This window comes from Pyrus communis, chromosome 16, assembly GCF_041283825.1.
Source record: "Pyrus communis isolate YQ-2024b chromosome 16, ASM4128382v1, whole genome shotgun sequence".
Lineage (NCBI taxonomy): Eukaryota > Viridiplantae > Streptophyta > Magnoliopsida > Rosales > Rosaceae > Pyrus > Pyrus communis.
Window position 1 is genome coordinate 10,370,844 of NC_142580.1, and position 19,154 is coordinate 10,389,997.

Below are 19,154 nucleotides of genomic sequence, written 5' to 3' on the forward strand. Positions count from 1 at the left end.
ACACAATATCGGAAAAATAACATTCCAAATATATTTTATATACATGAGAATAGATCTGTGACACTACCTTTTTTACACAATTTCTTACAAATATTTTGTAAGGCTCACTCCATAATGTATTTAAACGATCCAAACCATTTATCTTTTAAGTCATTTTTTAAAGATTAGGTCTACGAAAAATCACACAAGTTTGAAATCATATAATTGTTGGATTAAGGATTTAGGTTTTTTTTTTTTTTGTAGGACCGAATTCGTTAATTTTCTTCATCGCAAATGAATATTTTAATTATTTTAGATTTGTCTTTTTTTTTCTTTCAAGAATGATCTATGAATATTGTTTTAAAATATAAATGACTCGGGTCATTAAAATAAATTTACGGAATAAGGCACACAAAACCTTTGTAAAAAATTATGTAGAAAAATAATGTCACGGATGTGTTCCATTTATATATCCCCAATATTGAAAAGGGGTGTGATATCCACACATCTTATTTTACTTCTCACACACTCTTTTAATTTTCGACCATCGGATCGGATGAATTAAAGAAAATCAACGGATATAAATGAACAAGGGATGTATAAGAAATAATTTATCCACACACCCCTATTGAAAATAAGGAACTGAGCATGGGAGTTTTGGGTTAGCATTAATATATTTTTAATGTCCTGAGCTATGAATTGAATTAGTTGTCACATCACTTCGTTTCTTAATGTGGTTTTAAGATCGAAGCTACTGCGTCTGAATTATTCTAATAAAAAGACGTTCTTGTACTCTGTTTGAGGAAGCGAGCTATGGCATCGACGTACAGAAAACCTTTAAATTTTCTTCCAAAAATTTTACTTACAACATTGATAATTTCATAAAAAAAAAAATATGGACAAATATTAGAGTACATGTTCTCATAAAAGTGAGGATGGTTCTATCGCACAATTCTCTCAATTTTCGATCGTTAGATCAGATGAATTAAAGATATCCAAATGACAAAAATTTGTGTAGATAGTAAAAATTAGTGTGTGGACAACACACCGAAAAACTAATGGTTAAAAACTTTAGAGTATTGCATACTTCGGAGCACCAACTTTTATTAAAACAAAGTTTATACTTTGTTGTGTTGCAAACTATAATAAATAAACAAATTTGTATATATGTTGTTTCACACCTCTTAGGATAGTTATATTATTGCATACAACCATTGTATACAACATGTATTTAACAAAGTTTAAGCGACTAGCATATAAAAGATTACGCGACTAGCTTTCTTGTATACGACGATTTTGGACAAGATATCTTCCCGAGGGCACCATAGAATTCTTCCCATTGTATCGCGTAATTAAGCCAACTGCGTATTTATATACGACGATTCATGACAAGATTTCTTCCCCAAGATCCTAAAACCTAACCATGTTCATAATTTGGTGTGTACAAATCAAAATCCAAGACACACAAGCTTACAAGTAACAAGGGCAAGATAGGCCACCCAAGCCGACCAAGGTTTTACAAGATCCTTGTCAAATGGATTCACACGCCGAAAGTACTTTTTAGCAGACGAAAAGAACTCCAAAATGCACCAAACAAAGGAATTGTCCAACCCAAGCAGCCCCAATCCGGAGCACAACAGGATCCCACAAAATGGTCAATGAATTTTGAGCAATGCATTGGACTGTGCATGGAATCCGCCGTCGGCCCAAACAAGCCATGCTGAGAGTCCCATGAGGAACGTGGAGAACAATGAGGGCAGGTTTGAGATTGCATTCACGGGGCTAAAATTAATTTCCTACAACCAAAGGGTTGTTGATTATGTTTGATATAAAAGTTTAAACGTGATTTTAGGACCTATAAGCGTTTTATGGAAAAAGTACTTTTGGGAAGCATTTAGGTTTTTATTTTATTTTTTTCCTAACATGTTTATAGTAAAACGCATTTCTAGTAGAAGCACTTATTAGCATAAGTGGTTTCTACTTTACTCTATGCATTTTGAATTAAATAATTCCATACATCAGCCTAAGGGTGGGTTCAAAATACTGAAAAAAGAAAAAAAAAGGAGACTAAACACCGAACCGAAAATAAAAAACCGATGTTTTGGAGGTTCAGAAATCGAATTGAACCGAACCAAACTGAATCCTTTTACACTTTATGAATGTATGCCCATGATGTTTCTTTTGTGAAACTTTGTTGCCAAGTTTGAAACTAAGCCTAGGGCTTTTTCAAGGAGCATACTTGGTTCAATTAGGGAGAATATTTCATTGGTTATAAAGGAAAGTTTTGGAAAAGTTTCTCTATTTGTTTGCTTTTTGAATGGATACGGTAATCATTTTTCTTTGCAATTGAGGTTGTTGATATAATATATTTGGTTTATATGATCTTGTATGTGTACAACTACCTTCCCACATTCCCACTTTCCCTATTTTCTTATTATTAGTCTACTAATACAAACCTCTTTTCTAAATTCCATATTAAAAAAGATCAAGGTTTATAAAACAAAAAAAAACTGAAACTGTACGAAACCGAACCGAATAAAACCAAATCGAAAAAAAGACCGAAAGAAAATTGAACCGAACCGAATGACAATGAACTCACCCCTACGTCAGCCTATATAAAAATACTTATTGAAGAAACTCCCATACATTTACTGGAGTTTTTTTTTTTTTTTGAACAAACGATATTATTTACACTAAGGGGATGAGATGGGCTTAGTCTCACAATGAGCTAGCAAAAATGTGGTTCAAATTCGTCATTTGACAAAAATTGAATTTAAGACATCTCACTTGTAAGTGAAGAGAAATATTACTAGACCGTAGTAATAAATAACTACATTTACTTGAATTAAAATGGTTATTTTCACGTGAGCATAAAACTTTTTGCTTTTCTTTTTCTTTGCTATTTTTACTAAAACAAATGAGAAAAATATCAGTAGTAAAATTCGTCCCCGGATAAATAAAAAAGAAACTGGATAATAAGCAGTAGGGACAAAATGGTAATTTGATAGCTTCACAAGGCTTGTGTTCCAGTTCCCCTCCTCCTCCAAGTTGCAACCAAATACCGCCACACAATATACACACCTTCCTCTTATACCCACTGCACTGCACTGCACAACCGAGGGTCTCCAAACCTTCGCAACAGAGCCTTCGAACATGGTAATTTCCCTTTTACTGGTCAAATTTTATCCCCACGAATTGTGTATTTTTCACTGATTTTGATCATATGCAGATTGAATCCCTTAGGGTTTTGAAAATTATATTATTATTTACAAGAACGTACCTTGCTAATTAACTCCGATCTGTTATTCGATACTGTATATTTTAATTTTAGTAAGTTTGTGCTGTTTCACTGCCTTGAAACTTGAATATTTTCGATTTCTTCGAGTCTTTTTTGTTTCTTATTCAGTATTCTGTTTGGTTGCTGAGAAAATTCGAGAAAATTAGTGAAGATAATAAATTTTGATGTGTTTTGAAATATCTGCATTGTTTCTGAAATCTTTAATTTGAAGATTCATTTTGTATAGTATAGCAATTCCAGTCCTGGAAAGGGGGTCTTGGAAGCAGCACTGATGTTATGCTTCTGATTATTTTCTCTTTTTGTTATGCTCCAATTTGTACTTCGTTTTTCGCTAGCATGTCTATATGCTGTGATGAAATTCACTTTCTGCTGCCCACTATCAGTTCATCAAACATACATTTGGCATTCCTTGATGATGTGAAATTACAATGTTAAATTGAAATAATATGGTAGTGCTTAACTATAGGAACCTACTACTATATGGTGTTTTGTTGGATCGTTTGGGTTTTGTGTCAATCTTACTAGCTTATCGGGTATTCATTGAATTGTAACTAGTAGAAGACTTGTTAAGTACTGGTTTGGTACTGAGGTGCTTTTATAAAAAGTAGGTATCAAAAAAAGCTAAGCTCAAAAAGTTGTTTGGTAAACACTTAAAAACAACTTATTTTCACAATTTTGAGTGAAAAAAAGTTGAAAACGTGAAGCAGCAAAAATGAGCTTATTCTCATAGCACAGCAGAAGTATTTTTTTTTCAAAGCACAACAATACCAAACCACCCCTAAGTGGGGGTAAAAATAACGAGAGAAGCTCAGTAGTGTCTTGCACACATGTCTTTAACTACTTTAGCAAGGAGGATCTGGTAAAGGCTGGATGACCCTACAATGGTGTGGGTCAGTGGCTTGAGATACACCATTGTCATCCTGAGAGTGTAATAGATTTTGCAAACTTATTCATAATGCATGCATGTGTATGGAGAAAATAATGGATGTTCATTGTGGAAGCTTGACACATAAGGACTAGAGAACCGTGAAACAAGTACTTTTACCATGTTATAGTTAAAGACAATTGCATTGATATGCATGTTGTTTAGAATTTCAATATTCTTTGTAAGATTTTGAGTACACAAATGTATTCTTTGGTTGATGGAGATTTGGAGCATGTGTGTCTTTGGTGAATTTTGAAATGTTATACAAGGGTGGAGTTGAGTAAGGATTAGAGAGCCATGAAACATGTACTTTTACCATGTTATGGTTAAAGATGAATGCATTGATATTCATGTTGGTAAGAATTTCAATATTCTTTGTACGAGTTTCGGTACACAATTGTATTCTTTGGTTGATGGAGATTTTGGAACATGTGTGTCTTTGGTGAATTTCGGAATGTTATACAAAGGTGGAGTTTAGCTCATCTTTCTTTTGGTACATGGGATGTCAAGGTCACATTCGTAAACTTGTTGGATGAAGATGAAATATAATGTGCACAATATATAATGTGAGGGTGTGTTTGGAGCGAGATTTAGGCTTACATGTTAGTGACAGGTCCAGTTGGGCATAAAAGAGCCCATACCATGCAGCCCTTTTGTTGCCTTTCGGGGTCAAAATAGAAGCAGTTAAACTACAGTCCCTTAACATTTATCTGCTGAGAATGGTTTCTTCCTGATAAAATCCCTTTCATATGAACTGACTATATGTTTACTCTAATTTAGCACCATAATATGTACAATTGTTATACTATTGATGACAATTTGGTGAAGTAGCTCATCCATTTCTTTTTGGCAGGATGATACGGATGACCCAAAACAAAGCACTGCTGATATGACTGCTTTTGTGAGTTCTGGTTCTACTGTCTTTTGTTTATTCATGTTAGTTTGTACTACTTCTATTGCCCATATGGACGAGTATTGAGCATGTTGAGGCTGATGAGTATGTGGCTCTAAGTAATGGGAATCTTGACGGCAGAAATATATTTAGAATTGAATGATGAAGATATTTTCAGTTAGTTAATATGATTAATTTGTTGGTTTTCCCACTATTCATAAAACTATCATATGTGACAATGCTAAGAGGGTTTTTTTTTTTGTTTCTCAATTATTGCGTTTACTCCGTATACTTGGTGGCTTTGATGGCCATATGTGTACATTAATATTGTCAATCCATTTGTGTAGTAGTATGATAGCAGAATTTTATACTGCAATCGAAGTCCCACCCTTTGCTTAAGCTTTCGTTTGTTTTTTTCAGGTACAAAATCTTCTTCAACAGATGGTGAGTTTGTTATTCGTTTGTGACGTTTTTTATTTGAAATGAAGTTCAATGGACTGTGTGGCTTATGTTTTGAGATTTGCAGCAATCCAGGTTCCAGACAATGTCCGACTCCATCATTACAAAGAATATCCTTTTTGCTTACTAATTTCAAAATTGATATTATTCTACACTGATTTTACGAAGTATTTTATTGTAGCTTTGTTATATGATATTAGAGAGCAAAATTATTAAGTTGGTGCTGGCATTTGAATTTGGTCCGTTTGGCTGTCCTAGATTTAGCGTATGAGAACATCACATAAGAATCTTGAGGAATGTTATAGATTATGATTAATCCAATCATCTTTCGTGTTTTCTGTCAAATTCTTCAGTTGGTGGACTTTGTGATTGGTGATACCTGTCATATTTAGACTTGATTAATAAGGTTAGATGTGTTCTTTTAATTGTTGTGGGAAGCATGTCCGTTTGACCCTTATCTATTTGTTTATCACATTGGATTTATTCTATGTGCATTGCGCGGGACTTTTAACTTCGTAGATCGCATTGCTTTGGATTAAGCTGGTTCTTGTTTCCTTGACCTTGATGCACTTGATGAGATGGGCAGCAGGATCGACGAGCTGGAGCAGAGCATCAATGACCTCAGAGCTGAGATTGGAGTGGAAGTATCACCATCTCCTTCAGCCTCGTCGAAGCCAAATATAGAGCCCAAGTCAGCGGATGATTCAGCCAAGGAGTAACTATGTCATGCTGTGTTAGTACTTGTTTTAATCGATATGATGTGTTTACCGCCTGATTTTGAGTGTTCGTTTTGTTGTTTTTGGTTCGAAACTATCCTGTATAGATGATATCTCGGAGCAGATCTATACTCCATGGATTTGTGAACAAGACCAAATGATTCTCATTTTCTGTCCGTCTTCAAATTTCGAATTACTGGTTAGTTTGCCTGAATTTTCCCCATTTATATTTGAAAGGCCTGGCTTGAGGTGTCTAGCGTAATTCTTAGGACTTACCTAGTTGTGCTTCACACGATCGAATCCCCTTTATTATAATACTATTGGAGTATCCTATTTTATCACACAACTTGTAGGACTTGTCCAAATGTGGTGCGTACGGTATTTTAAACGAATAATGTAATCTTGGGTTTTAACTATTCCACCATAACGTAATTGATTGTTGTGGTCCTGATTCCCAAATGTTGATCCTTAGAGAAAATTGTAGTAATGGTTCTTCAATTTTAATCCAATTGGAGCAATAGGTCATCGACTAAAATTTCATGACTATTGGTCTATCAACTCAACTAAACGTATAGCTACAGTATTTTTCGTCAACTTCGTCAAAACTTCCATCAAAATGAGTTATGTGCCACGCACTTTAGGTTAGAATCAAGGGGCAAATATGAAAAACTAAATGAAAAAATTGTAAAATGATTCCTTAATTTTAATCCAATTGGAGAAATGGTCCCTCAACTTTAATCCAATTGAAGCAATGTTCCCTGAACCCAATTGTAGCAATAATTCTTCCAACACGGCTCATTTTGACGAAAGTTCTAAGGGTGTTGATGAAAATGACCATAACTGCACATTTTAAGGAGTTAAGAGACTAATAGTTAATAATTTTTAGTTGATAGACCATTACTCTAATTGAGTTAAAGTTAAAGCATCATTGCTACAATTTCCTCTGATGCTTATAGTGGTTTATGGAAGGCTAATGCGACAAAGACATATGAGGTGTCGATTTGATTAGATTGTATTGCATCTCACAAAAGGCTTAAAACATCGCCATAATTGACAATTGTGTGCTCTCACTGTCACCGAGTTCGACCTCCCTCGAGTGCTTTACTGCATGTGGATGGCAATGAGATTTTCATACGGAAAAGGATCCGGCGAGGATTATTTTCTTATGGATTTCATGATCTCATCCATTCATCGTACATCGTGTGGTTATAAATCATTTTAAAATTTAAAATTAAATATAAATAGTACGTAACAAAAATTAACCATATAATATACGATGAACGGATGAGATCACGGATTCCTAGGATCCGGGGCGTATCCTTTTCCTTTCCATACCATCGTATTAAAATGCCAATTAGAATGCGCTGGCTTTGTGACCGTTGGCAAACACTATCATCATATGATTAATGCTTTGACAATAACAATTTTAATTGTGATCCAGTTTTCTTCAATGGAACGTATAATTAATTGATATGATACTTGAATGATTAAGATTGAAAATAAATATTAAACAGTCGTGAAAATCAAATTTAATGGCTAAAACATCCTTCAGTACTACTGAGCACTGAAATCACATCGTCCAGTTGTTGTCCTACTTTTGAAATTTAACGTATAAAAAGAGCTGTCATTAATAGTCCAAAATACAGAATAGCTATTTTAGAGTATTGATAGCAGTTGCTTATATCAAATGTTTGTTTGTTTGTTTTCGAAAGAAAACATTTCTCTTGATAACTAACTAGATGAATAAATGAAGTCAAATTGTCTGGTATGAAAAATAAATTCATTTTGGTGAAGGTCGCATGACCCTTCGTACTAACATTTTCCCAACAAATAAAGTACCTACCTTCTAATTAACATCCTCCCAAATTTGGTAATTTCCCATCATTTCCCTTTTTTTTCTGACAAAAATAAGTTTAGGGCAAGATTTGGCTATTCTCACCACCAACGTCAGAACATACACACAATCTCAAGGCAAAAAGACATACGCATGATACCTAATTTTACGTATCAATTTATAGATCGTGCATAAATGAAAATTGCTGTCAGCATAAATCAAACTTGGATTAAGAATTAACCACAAGCATGCCTTTACCAACATAATTGACTCTGGCCGGTGTAAAGAGAAATCTACTGTATCTCGTATCACCAATTGTATATAATCATACGTACATTATTATTTGACACGTGACACTCAGAAAATACGTCACGAAAAAAACAACAGCCGAAATTAAAGTTTTGCATCAAAGTCTCATTTGCTTTATGAAAAAAAATCCAATCATGTTGTTAGATTCTTGTTTGGACTGTAACAGGACAGTTGTACACTGCAAGATACAGATCACACACCGCATTATTGCCTTCCAAAAAGTCACATCCCGCAAATGCCCTTTACAACCCATTACGCGTTTACTCGAATCCGAATTTTTATCACAAATAATATAATTATTTTCTCTAATTTTCATCACAAATAATCATCTGGGTACCAATTAAAATATAAAAATGGATGACCAACAATGCACAAATAAATAAGTAAACAAGAGTGGTAAATTGGTATTTTAACATTACAATATAACAATAATCTCTTCAGGTATTTAACACACAATCACCAACTAGACCCATTAATTATATAATTTTTTAAAAATAATAACAAAAAAAAGAAGGTGGAAATTAAATTATAAAAAATAAAAATTGAAATTAGCGCCTGCAGCGAGTAATGGAGCTACAGCCGCGACGATAGGGATTTGCCTGAGCCCCAGGTCGGCAGTTGTAGTAGGACGCGCCACGTCGCGAGCAGGGGACAGTGTTCCTCCTCAGCGCACCGTAGCTAATGTACCTCCTCGTGGCTAAGATGCGCCGGTTGATCTCCGAGTCCATCTGCATCTCCGCATCCTCGTCCTCGTCAGCTATCAGTCCCCCCGCCGCCGATCGCGCCGAACCCCAGCTCAGCTCACCCAGCTGGTGGCCGCCGCTGAAATCAACGGCCGAAGCCGAAGCAATCACTACCAAATGGGCGGCCATGATTGCGCAGATGAAGATGCAGGCAAAGAGTGATGGAGTTCTTGAGCTTGAGCTTCCCATTTTTTTTTTTTCTTTCGGTTTTTGTCTAAAATATCAAGTTTCTGAGAGGCAGTGGTTTTGCTGAGTGGCTTGGGGGTTTATAAACCTAGTGACCGTTGGAGAGCAAATGCCACTGGGTTTGGGAGTAATTACGGGGAGATGCCACTCTACTGACCGTCTTTGCAAGAATGTCAATGACTTTATGGCCGCCCGCTAATCACGCTTCTTTTGACTATATTTGTACATTTAATTTGGGAAATTAATAAAACTGCCATTTATATTCTTCTTAATTTGGGTTGGTAGACGCATTTATATTCCTTTTTAATTAACAACAGCATCGTAATGAATGGAGTGTTCAAAGGGACGAAGATACATGCTTCGACGTTAAAAAATACGTGAAGAAATATGTTGAAAACGTCATATGTCAGACGATGAAATGACAACATATTTCGTGTGTTAAAAGATGAGTTTGGGTTGTTGGAGAATATATAAAATCTGTCAAGTGATTAGATTGATTTGCTGCAATAACTGAAAGAAAGAATGGAGGTTGTCATGATATCGAATTCAAATATTCAAATATTCAAATCAAAAGACTGAAGCCAACCAACATGTTTGAGAAATACTAAGAGATTCTTTTAAAATGAAACTCTTTATAAACTCTTTGTTACCTTATAGTTTAACTTCAATTTCTATATTAATATTATAAAATACTATGTCAAAAACATAACCTGACAGAGAATCCATGAATAGTTATATTTTTGAGCGAATCTCTTTATCATCTCTCAACTTGTAAATCAAAATTTGATAAGTTCAGAAATCTCCAGCACAAGTCTTAAATGGCAAAAACTACGTACCAAGCTTAAATATAAGGTAATGAATAACTAATGATCCATGGTAAATTCCATGCTTACCATGCTTATAAGAAATTTACATGAAGAGTTAAAAAAATTTTGATCACTATGTTTTGGATTGAAATCGAAATCTATATTGGTCATTGTATACCGAATTTAGTTAATTTGGTCATTTGAAATGTCAAATTGACATTTAACAACAAAATGATGAAATTGGCTTAAATACACACACACCATTTTTTTTTGTTTCAAAACAAGGCAGATTTTGAGGTTTTGCCCGTCAGACTAAAGCTATGTCCAGATTTTGCTTTGGATGTAGGTCATAGTGTAAAAACTCAAAACTTTTTTTTAAGACTGATCAAGTTTAGTTTATTATTGCGAAGTTTTGTCATTGAGACATTTTGTCAAGAATTTGGTGTCCCTATCGACTTTTGTCGAGCTATGTTGTCGAGCCTTGCCAACATATGTTGAACAATGATGTCGAGGCCCATCAAGTATCACGTTTCGAGCCTTGTCTATATATGCTGAACATGCATTTTATCGAGGACTTGGTGGGTACTACCAGGTCTCATGCTAAACTAACATAGAGCTCATAAAAGACATTTCGAGTAAATAATATCGTTGGTTTTGAAAAAAGAAAAAAAAAAAATCGGAGGCCCTTCCAATTTGGGAGCCCTGTGCGGTGGCACCACTTGCACACCCTCAGGGCCGACCCTGGCTACCTCATATACCTTTAAGTGGAATATTTTGAATTTGGGTATCAATTCACTTGGTGACACTTATATTCCATTTTCAACGATATTGAATGATTTGATGCTCTCTTGTCAGACTTGTATAACCACTTGATTGGTAATTTGTATTATTGCATATCGATCGATCAATTTATAGTCTAACAAGATAGACATCTGACTAATGTCTGTATAGACAATACATTAAGAGTATATATTTATAGTTGAACTGAATTGTCAAATCCATATACATGAAAGGTTTGATTTTATATACGTATTTGAAAAATCATCTCAAATAGAATAATAGAGGGAAGTGTCTCTCGGTTTCAATATATTGGAGTTGGATGACCATGGATTAAAACTTCTTTATGAGGAACAATTTGAGATGCTCAAGGCATTGTGTCTTTTTCCAAATATGTGAATGGTCGTGGCAAATATATGAGCTGTGAAGGATGGGACCAAATGAAAAGGATTCTAAATTCTAGATGTTGAAGAGAGGTGATTGAGATTTTTACCACCCTAAACTTAAATCACACATTGTTGTCAAGGTGTGGAAAATAGAAGAAAAGCAAAAATAAACTAAAACATCAAAATAAAAATAAACAACCACCTTATACTACAAAAAAAGTAGTCATTACTGATGAAGATTTCTCGAGGGCCCCAAAAAACCGTCTGAAAAAGCACATTTTGCGACCATAAAATATGGGTTGTCGGAAACATGCCATGAAACAAATTTTTATTACCAACACACATAATGCCCACAGAAAAAGGCTCAAATTTCGTTGGAAATGCACTTTTGTTTGGCGGGAAGAATTGACTCCAGTTGCATTAACGACGAGTAAAGTTCTTATTAGAAATATAATGGTTATTTCCGAAGGTTTACTCATGTTGACGAAATTGATTTAGTATTTTCGAGGGAAAAAAAGTCCTCTCGGTAATGTTTTTATATTTTTGAGGGAAAAAAAAAGTCCTCTTGGTAATGCTTTTATATTTTCGAGGGTGATTAGTTGTTGTCGGAAGTAATCATATTTTTTCTGACAAATTTCTTTCAACAAACAGTTGGACTTTATTTTATACTTCCATTAAGTAGAACATAATATTTTGTGGTATCCACTAGTGCAAATATTTTTAATTGAAGATCGAATTCGTTCATCATACTCTTATAGGGTTGAGGAGTGTATTTGTAAAAAATCATCAAAATCAGAGTTAAAATAACTGTTAAATCGTGAGTTTTCGTTTATAACCGTTGAAAGGTTTCGTCCCATTATCTAATATCTAAATGTCCGTTTTTTGCGATTTCTTACGTATGTGATATTGGAGCATATACAAACAAGTTTGACATTTGGATCGTTGAAACTAGTTTTGTAGAATGTGTATTCCTTCAAAACGATAGATTCAACAAACACTTGGAGTTTATTTTATACTTCCATTAAGTAGAACATAATATTTTGTGGTATCCACTAGTGCAAATATTTTTAATTAAATATTGAATTCATTCATTGTACTCTTATAGGGTTGAGGAGTGTATTTGTAAAAAATCATCAAAATCGGAGTCAAAATAACCATTAAATCGTGAGTTTTCGTTTATAATCATCGAAAGGTTTCGTCTCGTTACCTAATATCCGAATGTCTGTTTTTTGTGATTTTTTACGTATGCGATCTTGGAGCATATACAAACGAGTTTAACGGTTAGATCGTTGAAACTAATTTTGTAGAATGTGTATTCCTTCAAAATGATACATTCAACAAATATTTTGAGTTTATTTTATACTTTCATTAAGTAGAACAAAATATTTTGTATCCACTAGTGCAAATATTTTAAATTGAAGACTGAATTCATTCATCATACTCTTATAGGGTTGAGCTTGATATTAGAAATTATATATATATATATATATATATATTATACATTTTTGTACTTCTACAACAACATTTAAATTTTAATCTATGGTTTATGAGATTATCGTAACAAATTTCGAAATTGATCTCTTCACAAAAGTTGTTGAGGTTGATATTACGAGCATTTGCATATTTTTTTTGTACTTCTACATTAATTAAAAAACTATTAAAATCTTAACTACAATAACAACTATAAGATTTAATCTTATATATGTGAGATTAAATCCTTAGTCCTTACTGTTGAATTTAATCTAGCAATTAAATCATAAAAGTGTTTTTGGCATGGTGCCCAAAAACTAAACTATATTTTCAAAGAGAATGCCTTTTAGTGCTCTCTCCTCATTTTCATTTCTCTCTCACTACTTCTTTGCCTTTCCTCTTTAAGAAGCAAAACCCTAGCCTCCACCCTTCGTTTCTCAAAATTTCTTGTAGCTTCTCTCTCTCCATCGCTTTGTCGCAATCCATGGCCTCCCCTCCATGTCACTTGCTGTCCACCACCGAAAATTCAAGAACCCAAGAGATCCATTCCAACAAAACTCAAATCCACACCTAATCCTCATCTCCCAGACTCACAAGACCACCGTTTTTCGGCCAATGTTCTAAGGTTGAATGTTTTTCATATTTTTATCATTTTTCTTTATAAATTTGGATTTGAATTTGCAGGTACTTGCCTCTAACAGCCATCCACATGCACATCCGCACTCCGCAACGTATAATCTGGGTAAACTTTAGTTCTAACTTTTCTAGATTGATATGTATTTGTCTCTTCAAATTGCCATCAAAAACTTTGTTTTTGGAGCAAATTTCCCCAATTTCGTTGAAAACCTTATAAATTCAACCTTGGTTTCGCCCTCTTTCTCACCTCCCCTGCTCACTCCATTGATTTGTCTGTCTATTGCCTAGCAAGCCCTGGAAAGGGTTTTCAGGAAGGTGGCGTTAGACCATGCTGGTGAAGTAAAAAAGGGTAATAGTGGCGGAGGTGGCTCGGTGTGTTGTAGGTTGTGCTGGTGGCGAGCAGCCAAGTTGGATGTGTGCTTAGGAGAGGGGGCAAGATTGTGGAGAAAATTAGGCAGGAGAGTGGAGCCTACTTTAGGATTTTGCCCATAGACCAGATTCCGTCGTGTGCATCCCCTGCAGATGAGTTGATTCAGGTAAAGAATGCTTTTTTTTTTTTCGGTTTAGATTGCTTTCGTTTACTTGCATTGGAGATGATAGAAATGTTGTTACTTTGTAATTGTGTGCTTTTTAGGTAGCTTATTTCAAAGTTATTGGTTTAGTATCTTTATATTAAGAAATGAATTTCTTTGAGTGATTAGACTCGTCATGTCTGCATAATGACTTGGTGTGATGTGTAAGTCCCACCGAAGTTCTTCTGAATACAATGATGTACTAGGTAATCATGCTTAGACCTAAATGTCAGTGAGTGCTCTTCATATCTTATTAAAAATATGCATAAATGAGGAAGACCACATTATGAATTTTCGGTAAAACTACAGAGAGATGATTTCCATTACTAGACGTTTTCATCCAGGCAAAGATGGTAAGACTTTAACTCAAAACCTGCCCAAGGGCAGAGAAAAAGGTTAATAAATACAAACAGGACAATGATTGTTAACACTACGAGGGAAGCATGCTTCACTTACTGTGGGGATGCAAATAACATGTTTTGGTTTTGTTGAGCTAATGCATTACCCAGGGCTATATTCTTGTTTGTTTCATATGCAAATAACATGAGACTTTTCAGCTATGAAGAAAGCACTTCTGTTTGCTTCAGGTTGTCTTCAAGATAACCCTTAGGTAGATGTAGCTAACTCTGGTGCTACCAAAATTTCAGGGGGATCGAGTCACAGAACTGGTATACCTGCACAAGTTGACCCTATTGCTCATCCAGGCTTTGGGCTTAGCTTTAATGCACCAGATTATCACTCAAGGAATTATTCTTCTAGTCTCGGGGCTGAAAATATTAGAAGCGGTAATAGGATGGCTATGGAAGAAGAGGTGGTATTCAAGTTGCTATGTCATGTTGATAAGGTTGGTAGTCTGATAGGGAAGGGTGGAAGCTCAGAGTACAACACTAGTGAGTACAGGCGCGTCGATTTGGATGCTCTTCTCAACATATCCACTGATGAGATCGTCAAGCTTTTCCCTGCCAATGCTCACAGAAGGTAATAAACAAATTTCTCGATTCAATTTCTTGGTTTGATTTTTGGTGGATTTACGGATTGGTTTGAATTGGATTGCGTGGATGTTGGAATATGTAATGTAGTGTGTGGGTTATAGTATTAGAATATTTAAAGTATGTACTGTGCTAGCTTTGTGGCTGGTTTTGGATCTCAGCATGTGTGTGGTTCATTTTAACTTCTCTGTGAACTTGTGATTATGGTTTAGTTTATGTGATATAGTTGTCCTTATAATCTTGAAACTGTGAAACATCAGAATTGTTAAACTGTGCATATAGTTTTACTTTCCTTATATTTTTTTAGAGTCTTTGGATTTATGAGCATCCTCTGATCTTAGGGTGGTACGAGAAAAATTGAAGAATGTATTGGAGGTGTGTTTAATTTTCACTTCAACTACTCATTTGCATTATTTATGGTATAGATTGGTGGTTGCTATGCTCACACCTTGAGCTAAAATTATGCAAGGCTCTTCATTAGAGCTTATGTTTATTTTCAAATTTTCATTGTTTGGGTTTCTTACCAATTGACAATTATATTGTGCTTGATATAAGTTATCTTTTTTTTTTTTTTTTTGCAAAATAAAGATAATAATTGTGGATCAATGTTCGTAGCACTGCATTCGAACTCCTTGACAGTTGGTTATAGTGGATATGAAAAACTAGCGTTATAAGACATATCATAGGATTGTAACAAGGACTTATAAAAAATTTACGTTGATTTTTTTTTTGTATGTATTTGAATATAGGGTAAATTACATTTTACTTCTTCAGGTTTGGGTGCAATTGCAACCTCATACATTATCTTTAAAACATTTCAATCACATACATCTTCTTGTATTTTAGTTACAAATTCATACATCTGTTAGTCAAACTGTTAGTTTGACCGTTAAAGTGATGGTGTGGCAACTGTGGGTCCCTTTTTTTTGCTGATATAGAAGTCAATTTTGCCATGTAAATAAATAAATAAGTAATATTTAAGTGTTTAATAAAACCAAACCAAAATAAAATTAAATAAAAACAAAACCTAATAAAATATCCAAAAACATTCCCCGTCCAAACCACCATCACCCCCCCTCGCACGGCTGCCGTCTGGTTTTCTACCATCTTTCCCCACCCTAAATCCAAATTTCTAAAGCCCAACAAACAAAACCCTTTTGCCTTGGCTTGGGCAGTTGCTTTTTCAGGTGGGTTCAGAGCTTTTTGGGTCAGATCTCCGTTGAAGAACAACTCGGTGGTACTAAGTCGCGACGATTTCTAGGTTCTGAATGTATTGGGCAAGTTGTAGAATGGTTTTGGTTGTTGATCTGGGATTCGGCAGTGAAGAGTGTCTATGATGAAGATGAAGTTCTGCATTTTTTTTTTATAGTTTTAAAATAAAATTATTTTAACCACATTTTTCTAAACTGATTTTTTTTTTTTGGGTACTTTTATACACGTTGCACATATATAGTGGAGCCTACGGAGTCCACGTAGGCAGATAATAGAAACATTAACAAAAATTTTGACGAATATATGACATTGAAATGAAATAATAAATAATTTATGAGATTGAAATGTTTTAAAAATGTTGTATGAAGTTGCAATAGCACCTAAACCTGAGGATGCACAATGTAATTTACCCTTGAATATATGATTATTAATATAAAACAATTCTTTCAATAAAAATTGGCATTGAAAATATTATTAAATTTAAAAAAAAAAAATATTTGTATCCTTTTATTTTTGCTGACAAAGTAGGATCAACGGAAATGTATAATTCCAACGACTCTCGACCTCACAAATATGTTTTTGTGCATATTTTTGACAATTGTTAACTGTCGATAATCGTAATTGCGACGATTGTGCGCTCTTGTAAACAACATTTTACTGTTGGAAAATCATTTTTCGACATAATGTTTTGGTCATAAGAAAATCATTGCAAAAAAATAGATGTCGTCGTTTGGAAAGTATATTTGACGACCATACAAGTATTTGCGACCACACAGACATGTCGAAAATAAAATAATTTTGTCATTTTGAAAAATCAATTTCGACTAAAAGATAACCAGTAACGACAAGCCACAAGCATCGTAAATGAATCATTTTCGACGGCTGGTAAAAAAAAAAAGTATTTCCAATGGATCAATTTGAAACGCGCAGCGAGGGCTTTTTCCTATCGTAAATAAGTATTTGCGATGACAAAATGCCTTTTCCGATGACATTTGACCCTCGCAAATGACCATTTATTTTGTAGTAATTGACTAGAAAATAAAGGGAATGGACACACCTGGGTTTGAAGATAGGACCTGGAGCTGGGCAACGGTGCCAAATTCTTGATAGAGAAATTGAATGTCCTACATTGAAAATGTATAACAAAGTATCAAAATCTCACAAAATAACCAATAAATTAATACTAAGATTAGGGTAAAATATATAGTATAATATGGACTCATCAAATACCTCCAAACTTAGCTTTTTGCTTGTCCTCAAGCAAAACAAAACTCAAAAACAATGATATTTAAAAACTTTATTAAAACTCAACTAAGACAAAATTTTCATCTTCAAGTTGCAATCCATAGAAAATGTTAAAAACTAAAACATCTTTCCAAAAGTTCCAACCAATCCCACTATAAAGTCTAAGCCATTTAGAAACAATTAGAAAAGAATTCATGAACTTCGCTTGGTACAAAGTGAACCAATATAGTTAGGAAGACTCGACTAAAATCCTTACCTTTCATCCTCCTTATTTAAGACTTCACACATACTAATTTGATATATATATATATACATATATATATATATTTTTTTTTTTCCAATTTTTTTTAATTTTATTTTTCTAGTAATAGTAGTGGTCGTGCAATGTCAGTTTCCTTAAGTTTTCGATCCAACCCATGTAACGAGCTAACGAGCTTTAGGTCAATGACTCCCAAACCACAAAGGTTTTAGGGTATTAGACGTAGAACACCTCTATGGACTTATTAACTCGAGCTGAAAAGGCTACAAAACCAACTAACCTCCTTGTACCATTTGAAGAAGCGTGTAAGCTGTGTGGTGATTGCCTTCCCGATTATATTGCAAAGGTTATTCTGTACCTGTTCAAAATTCATTCTCATATCGGACCCTTAATATTTTAGTGCTTAAAATAGTCCAATACTAACTATGAACTGCACCTACTTTTTTGCATCTCTGGTCTCTTGCAGGACAGCACTCCTCGCATTGTGAAGCTACGGGACAGTATTGGCTGCCCGTGTGGTGCTACCCATGTTTCTGATATATCCGAGAACAAGAGTATTATGGTAGGAATCCATTTGCTTCGATGTTCTTATGAATTGGTTGACGTCCCGAAATTTTCTCAAATTTAGGAGCATGAAATGAGGGTTTAACGCAAGAATACGTTGGTCTACTCTTATTCAAGTGAGGTATTTTACTACTTGTACTGGTTACTCAAATACGGACAAAGAAAGGATCGACAAAGGTCTTCTACAGTATCGGGTGACTCGGGTCCTCTTTGTGTAATACAAAGATCTGGATCATTATCTAAAATTTATGTAACTTTTGTCATACTGTTCTTGTAAACCTATAAATCTTTCGGGGGTTTTAAACAATTCTGCTAAAAGCGAAGCAAGTGTTTGTTATTTGTTTGTATTGTCGTTTAATTAGTATATACGGAAAGAGACCCTCCATCGACACTCCATAGGCATAGACAAGGAGAGCAGTTTGTTTCGTACGAACAAGTCGAAAGCGTCACCATCCTCATTTGGATTTCCTGGTTTCAAGTTTCGATTGCGAGTCGAAACACTTATCGGGCAGCTGGAAATCGCCAATGCCATGCCTGTGGCGTGTACTAGGAGTTGTACTTATGTGGTCCACAGTCCACATCAGGAAATGCTTGTAAAGCTTCGCTTCAAGTTTTACAATCTTCCTACATTTTGGATAAACTTACAAAATCATTGGAAATGAACAAAATTTGGACTACACATTGTTTTTCATTTGGGTGCTTAAAACTTTCGCTTTCATTGACAAGTGATAAGATCATAGAAATTATATAAATTATTTTAAATTACAAGAATGAATATTCTGAATATCAAGACGTAGCACATTGTTTTAATTAGCCTGCCTCAACTCGTGTTTACGGTCAAAAAGTTTGTGTCGGCTCTTATTTTCTTTGTATTCAACTTTTCTTTTGGGTTGAAAC

At 34.5% G+C, this 19,154-nt stretch overlaps 2 protein-coding genes and 1 long non-coding RNA gene across 4 annotated transcripts; 2 read left to right on the top strand and 1 right to left on the bottom strand.

Moving 5' to 3' along the window:
- The first annotated feature begins 3,003 nt into the window (after window positions 1–3,003).
- LOC137731967 (heat shock factor-binding protein) lies at window positions 3,004–6,483 on the top strand. The gene is made up of 5 exons (XM_068471238.2): window positions 3,004–3,135; window positions 5,056–5,103; window positions 5,515–5,538; window positions 5,621–5,663; window positions 6,124–6,483. The coding sequence occupies exons 1-5, from the start codon at window positions 3,133–3,135 to the stop codon at window positions 6,270–6,272; spliced, it is 267 nt and encodes an 88-aa protein (XP_068327339.2). The 5' UTR covers window positions 3,004–3,132; the 3' UTR covers window positions 6,273–6,483.
- A 2,302-nt stretch (window positions 6,484–8,785) lies between these two features.
- LOC137731525 (protein RALF-like 33) lies at window positions 8,786–9,410 on the bottom strand. Its single transcript, XM_068470650.2, has one exon. The coding sequence runs from the start codon at window positions 9,342–9,344 to the stop codon at window positions 8,961–8,963; it is 384 nt and encodes a 127-aa protein (XP_068326751.1). The 5' UTR covers window positions 9,345–9,410; the 3' UTR covers window positions 8,786–8,960.
- A 3,716-nt stretch (window positions 9,411–13,126) lies between these two features.
- On the top strand, window positions 13,127–18,580 carry LOC137724921 (uncharacterized). Of its 2 annotated transcripts, XR_015957432.1 has the most exons (4): window positions 13,127–13,522; window positions 13,705–13,952; window positions 14,636–14,966; window positions 18,160–18,580. It is a non-coding gene; the product is annotated as an uncharacterized LOC137724921 (long non-coding RNA). The 2 variants fall into 2 exon arrangements; XR_015957431.1 differs by having other exon boundaries at window positions 13,137–13,952.
- The last annotated feature ends 574 nt before the right edge of the window (window positions 18,581–19,154 follow it).

What these genes read in the sequence shown, in the direction of transcription:
- LOC137731525 (XM_068470650.2), bottom strand. Translation starts at nt 9,344, where the DNA reads ATGGGAAGCTCAAGCTCAAGAACTCCATCACTCTTTGCCTGCATCTTC.
- LOC137731967 (XM_068471238.2), top strand. An exon ending in AAAATCTTCTTCAACAGATG is followed by an intron (nt 5,539 to 5,620) that starts GTGAGTTTGTTA and finishes TGAGATTTGCAG; the next exon opens with CAATCCAGGTTCCAGACAAT. An exon ending in CGACTCCATCATTACAAAGA is followed by an intron (nt 5,664 to 6,123) that starts ATATCCTTTTTG and finishes ACCTTGATGCAC; the next exon opens with TTGATGAGATGGGCAGCAGG.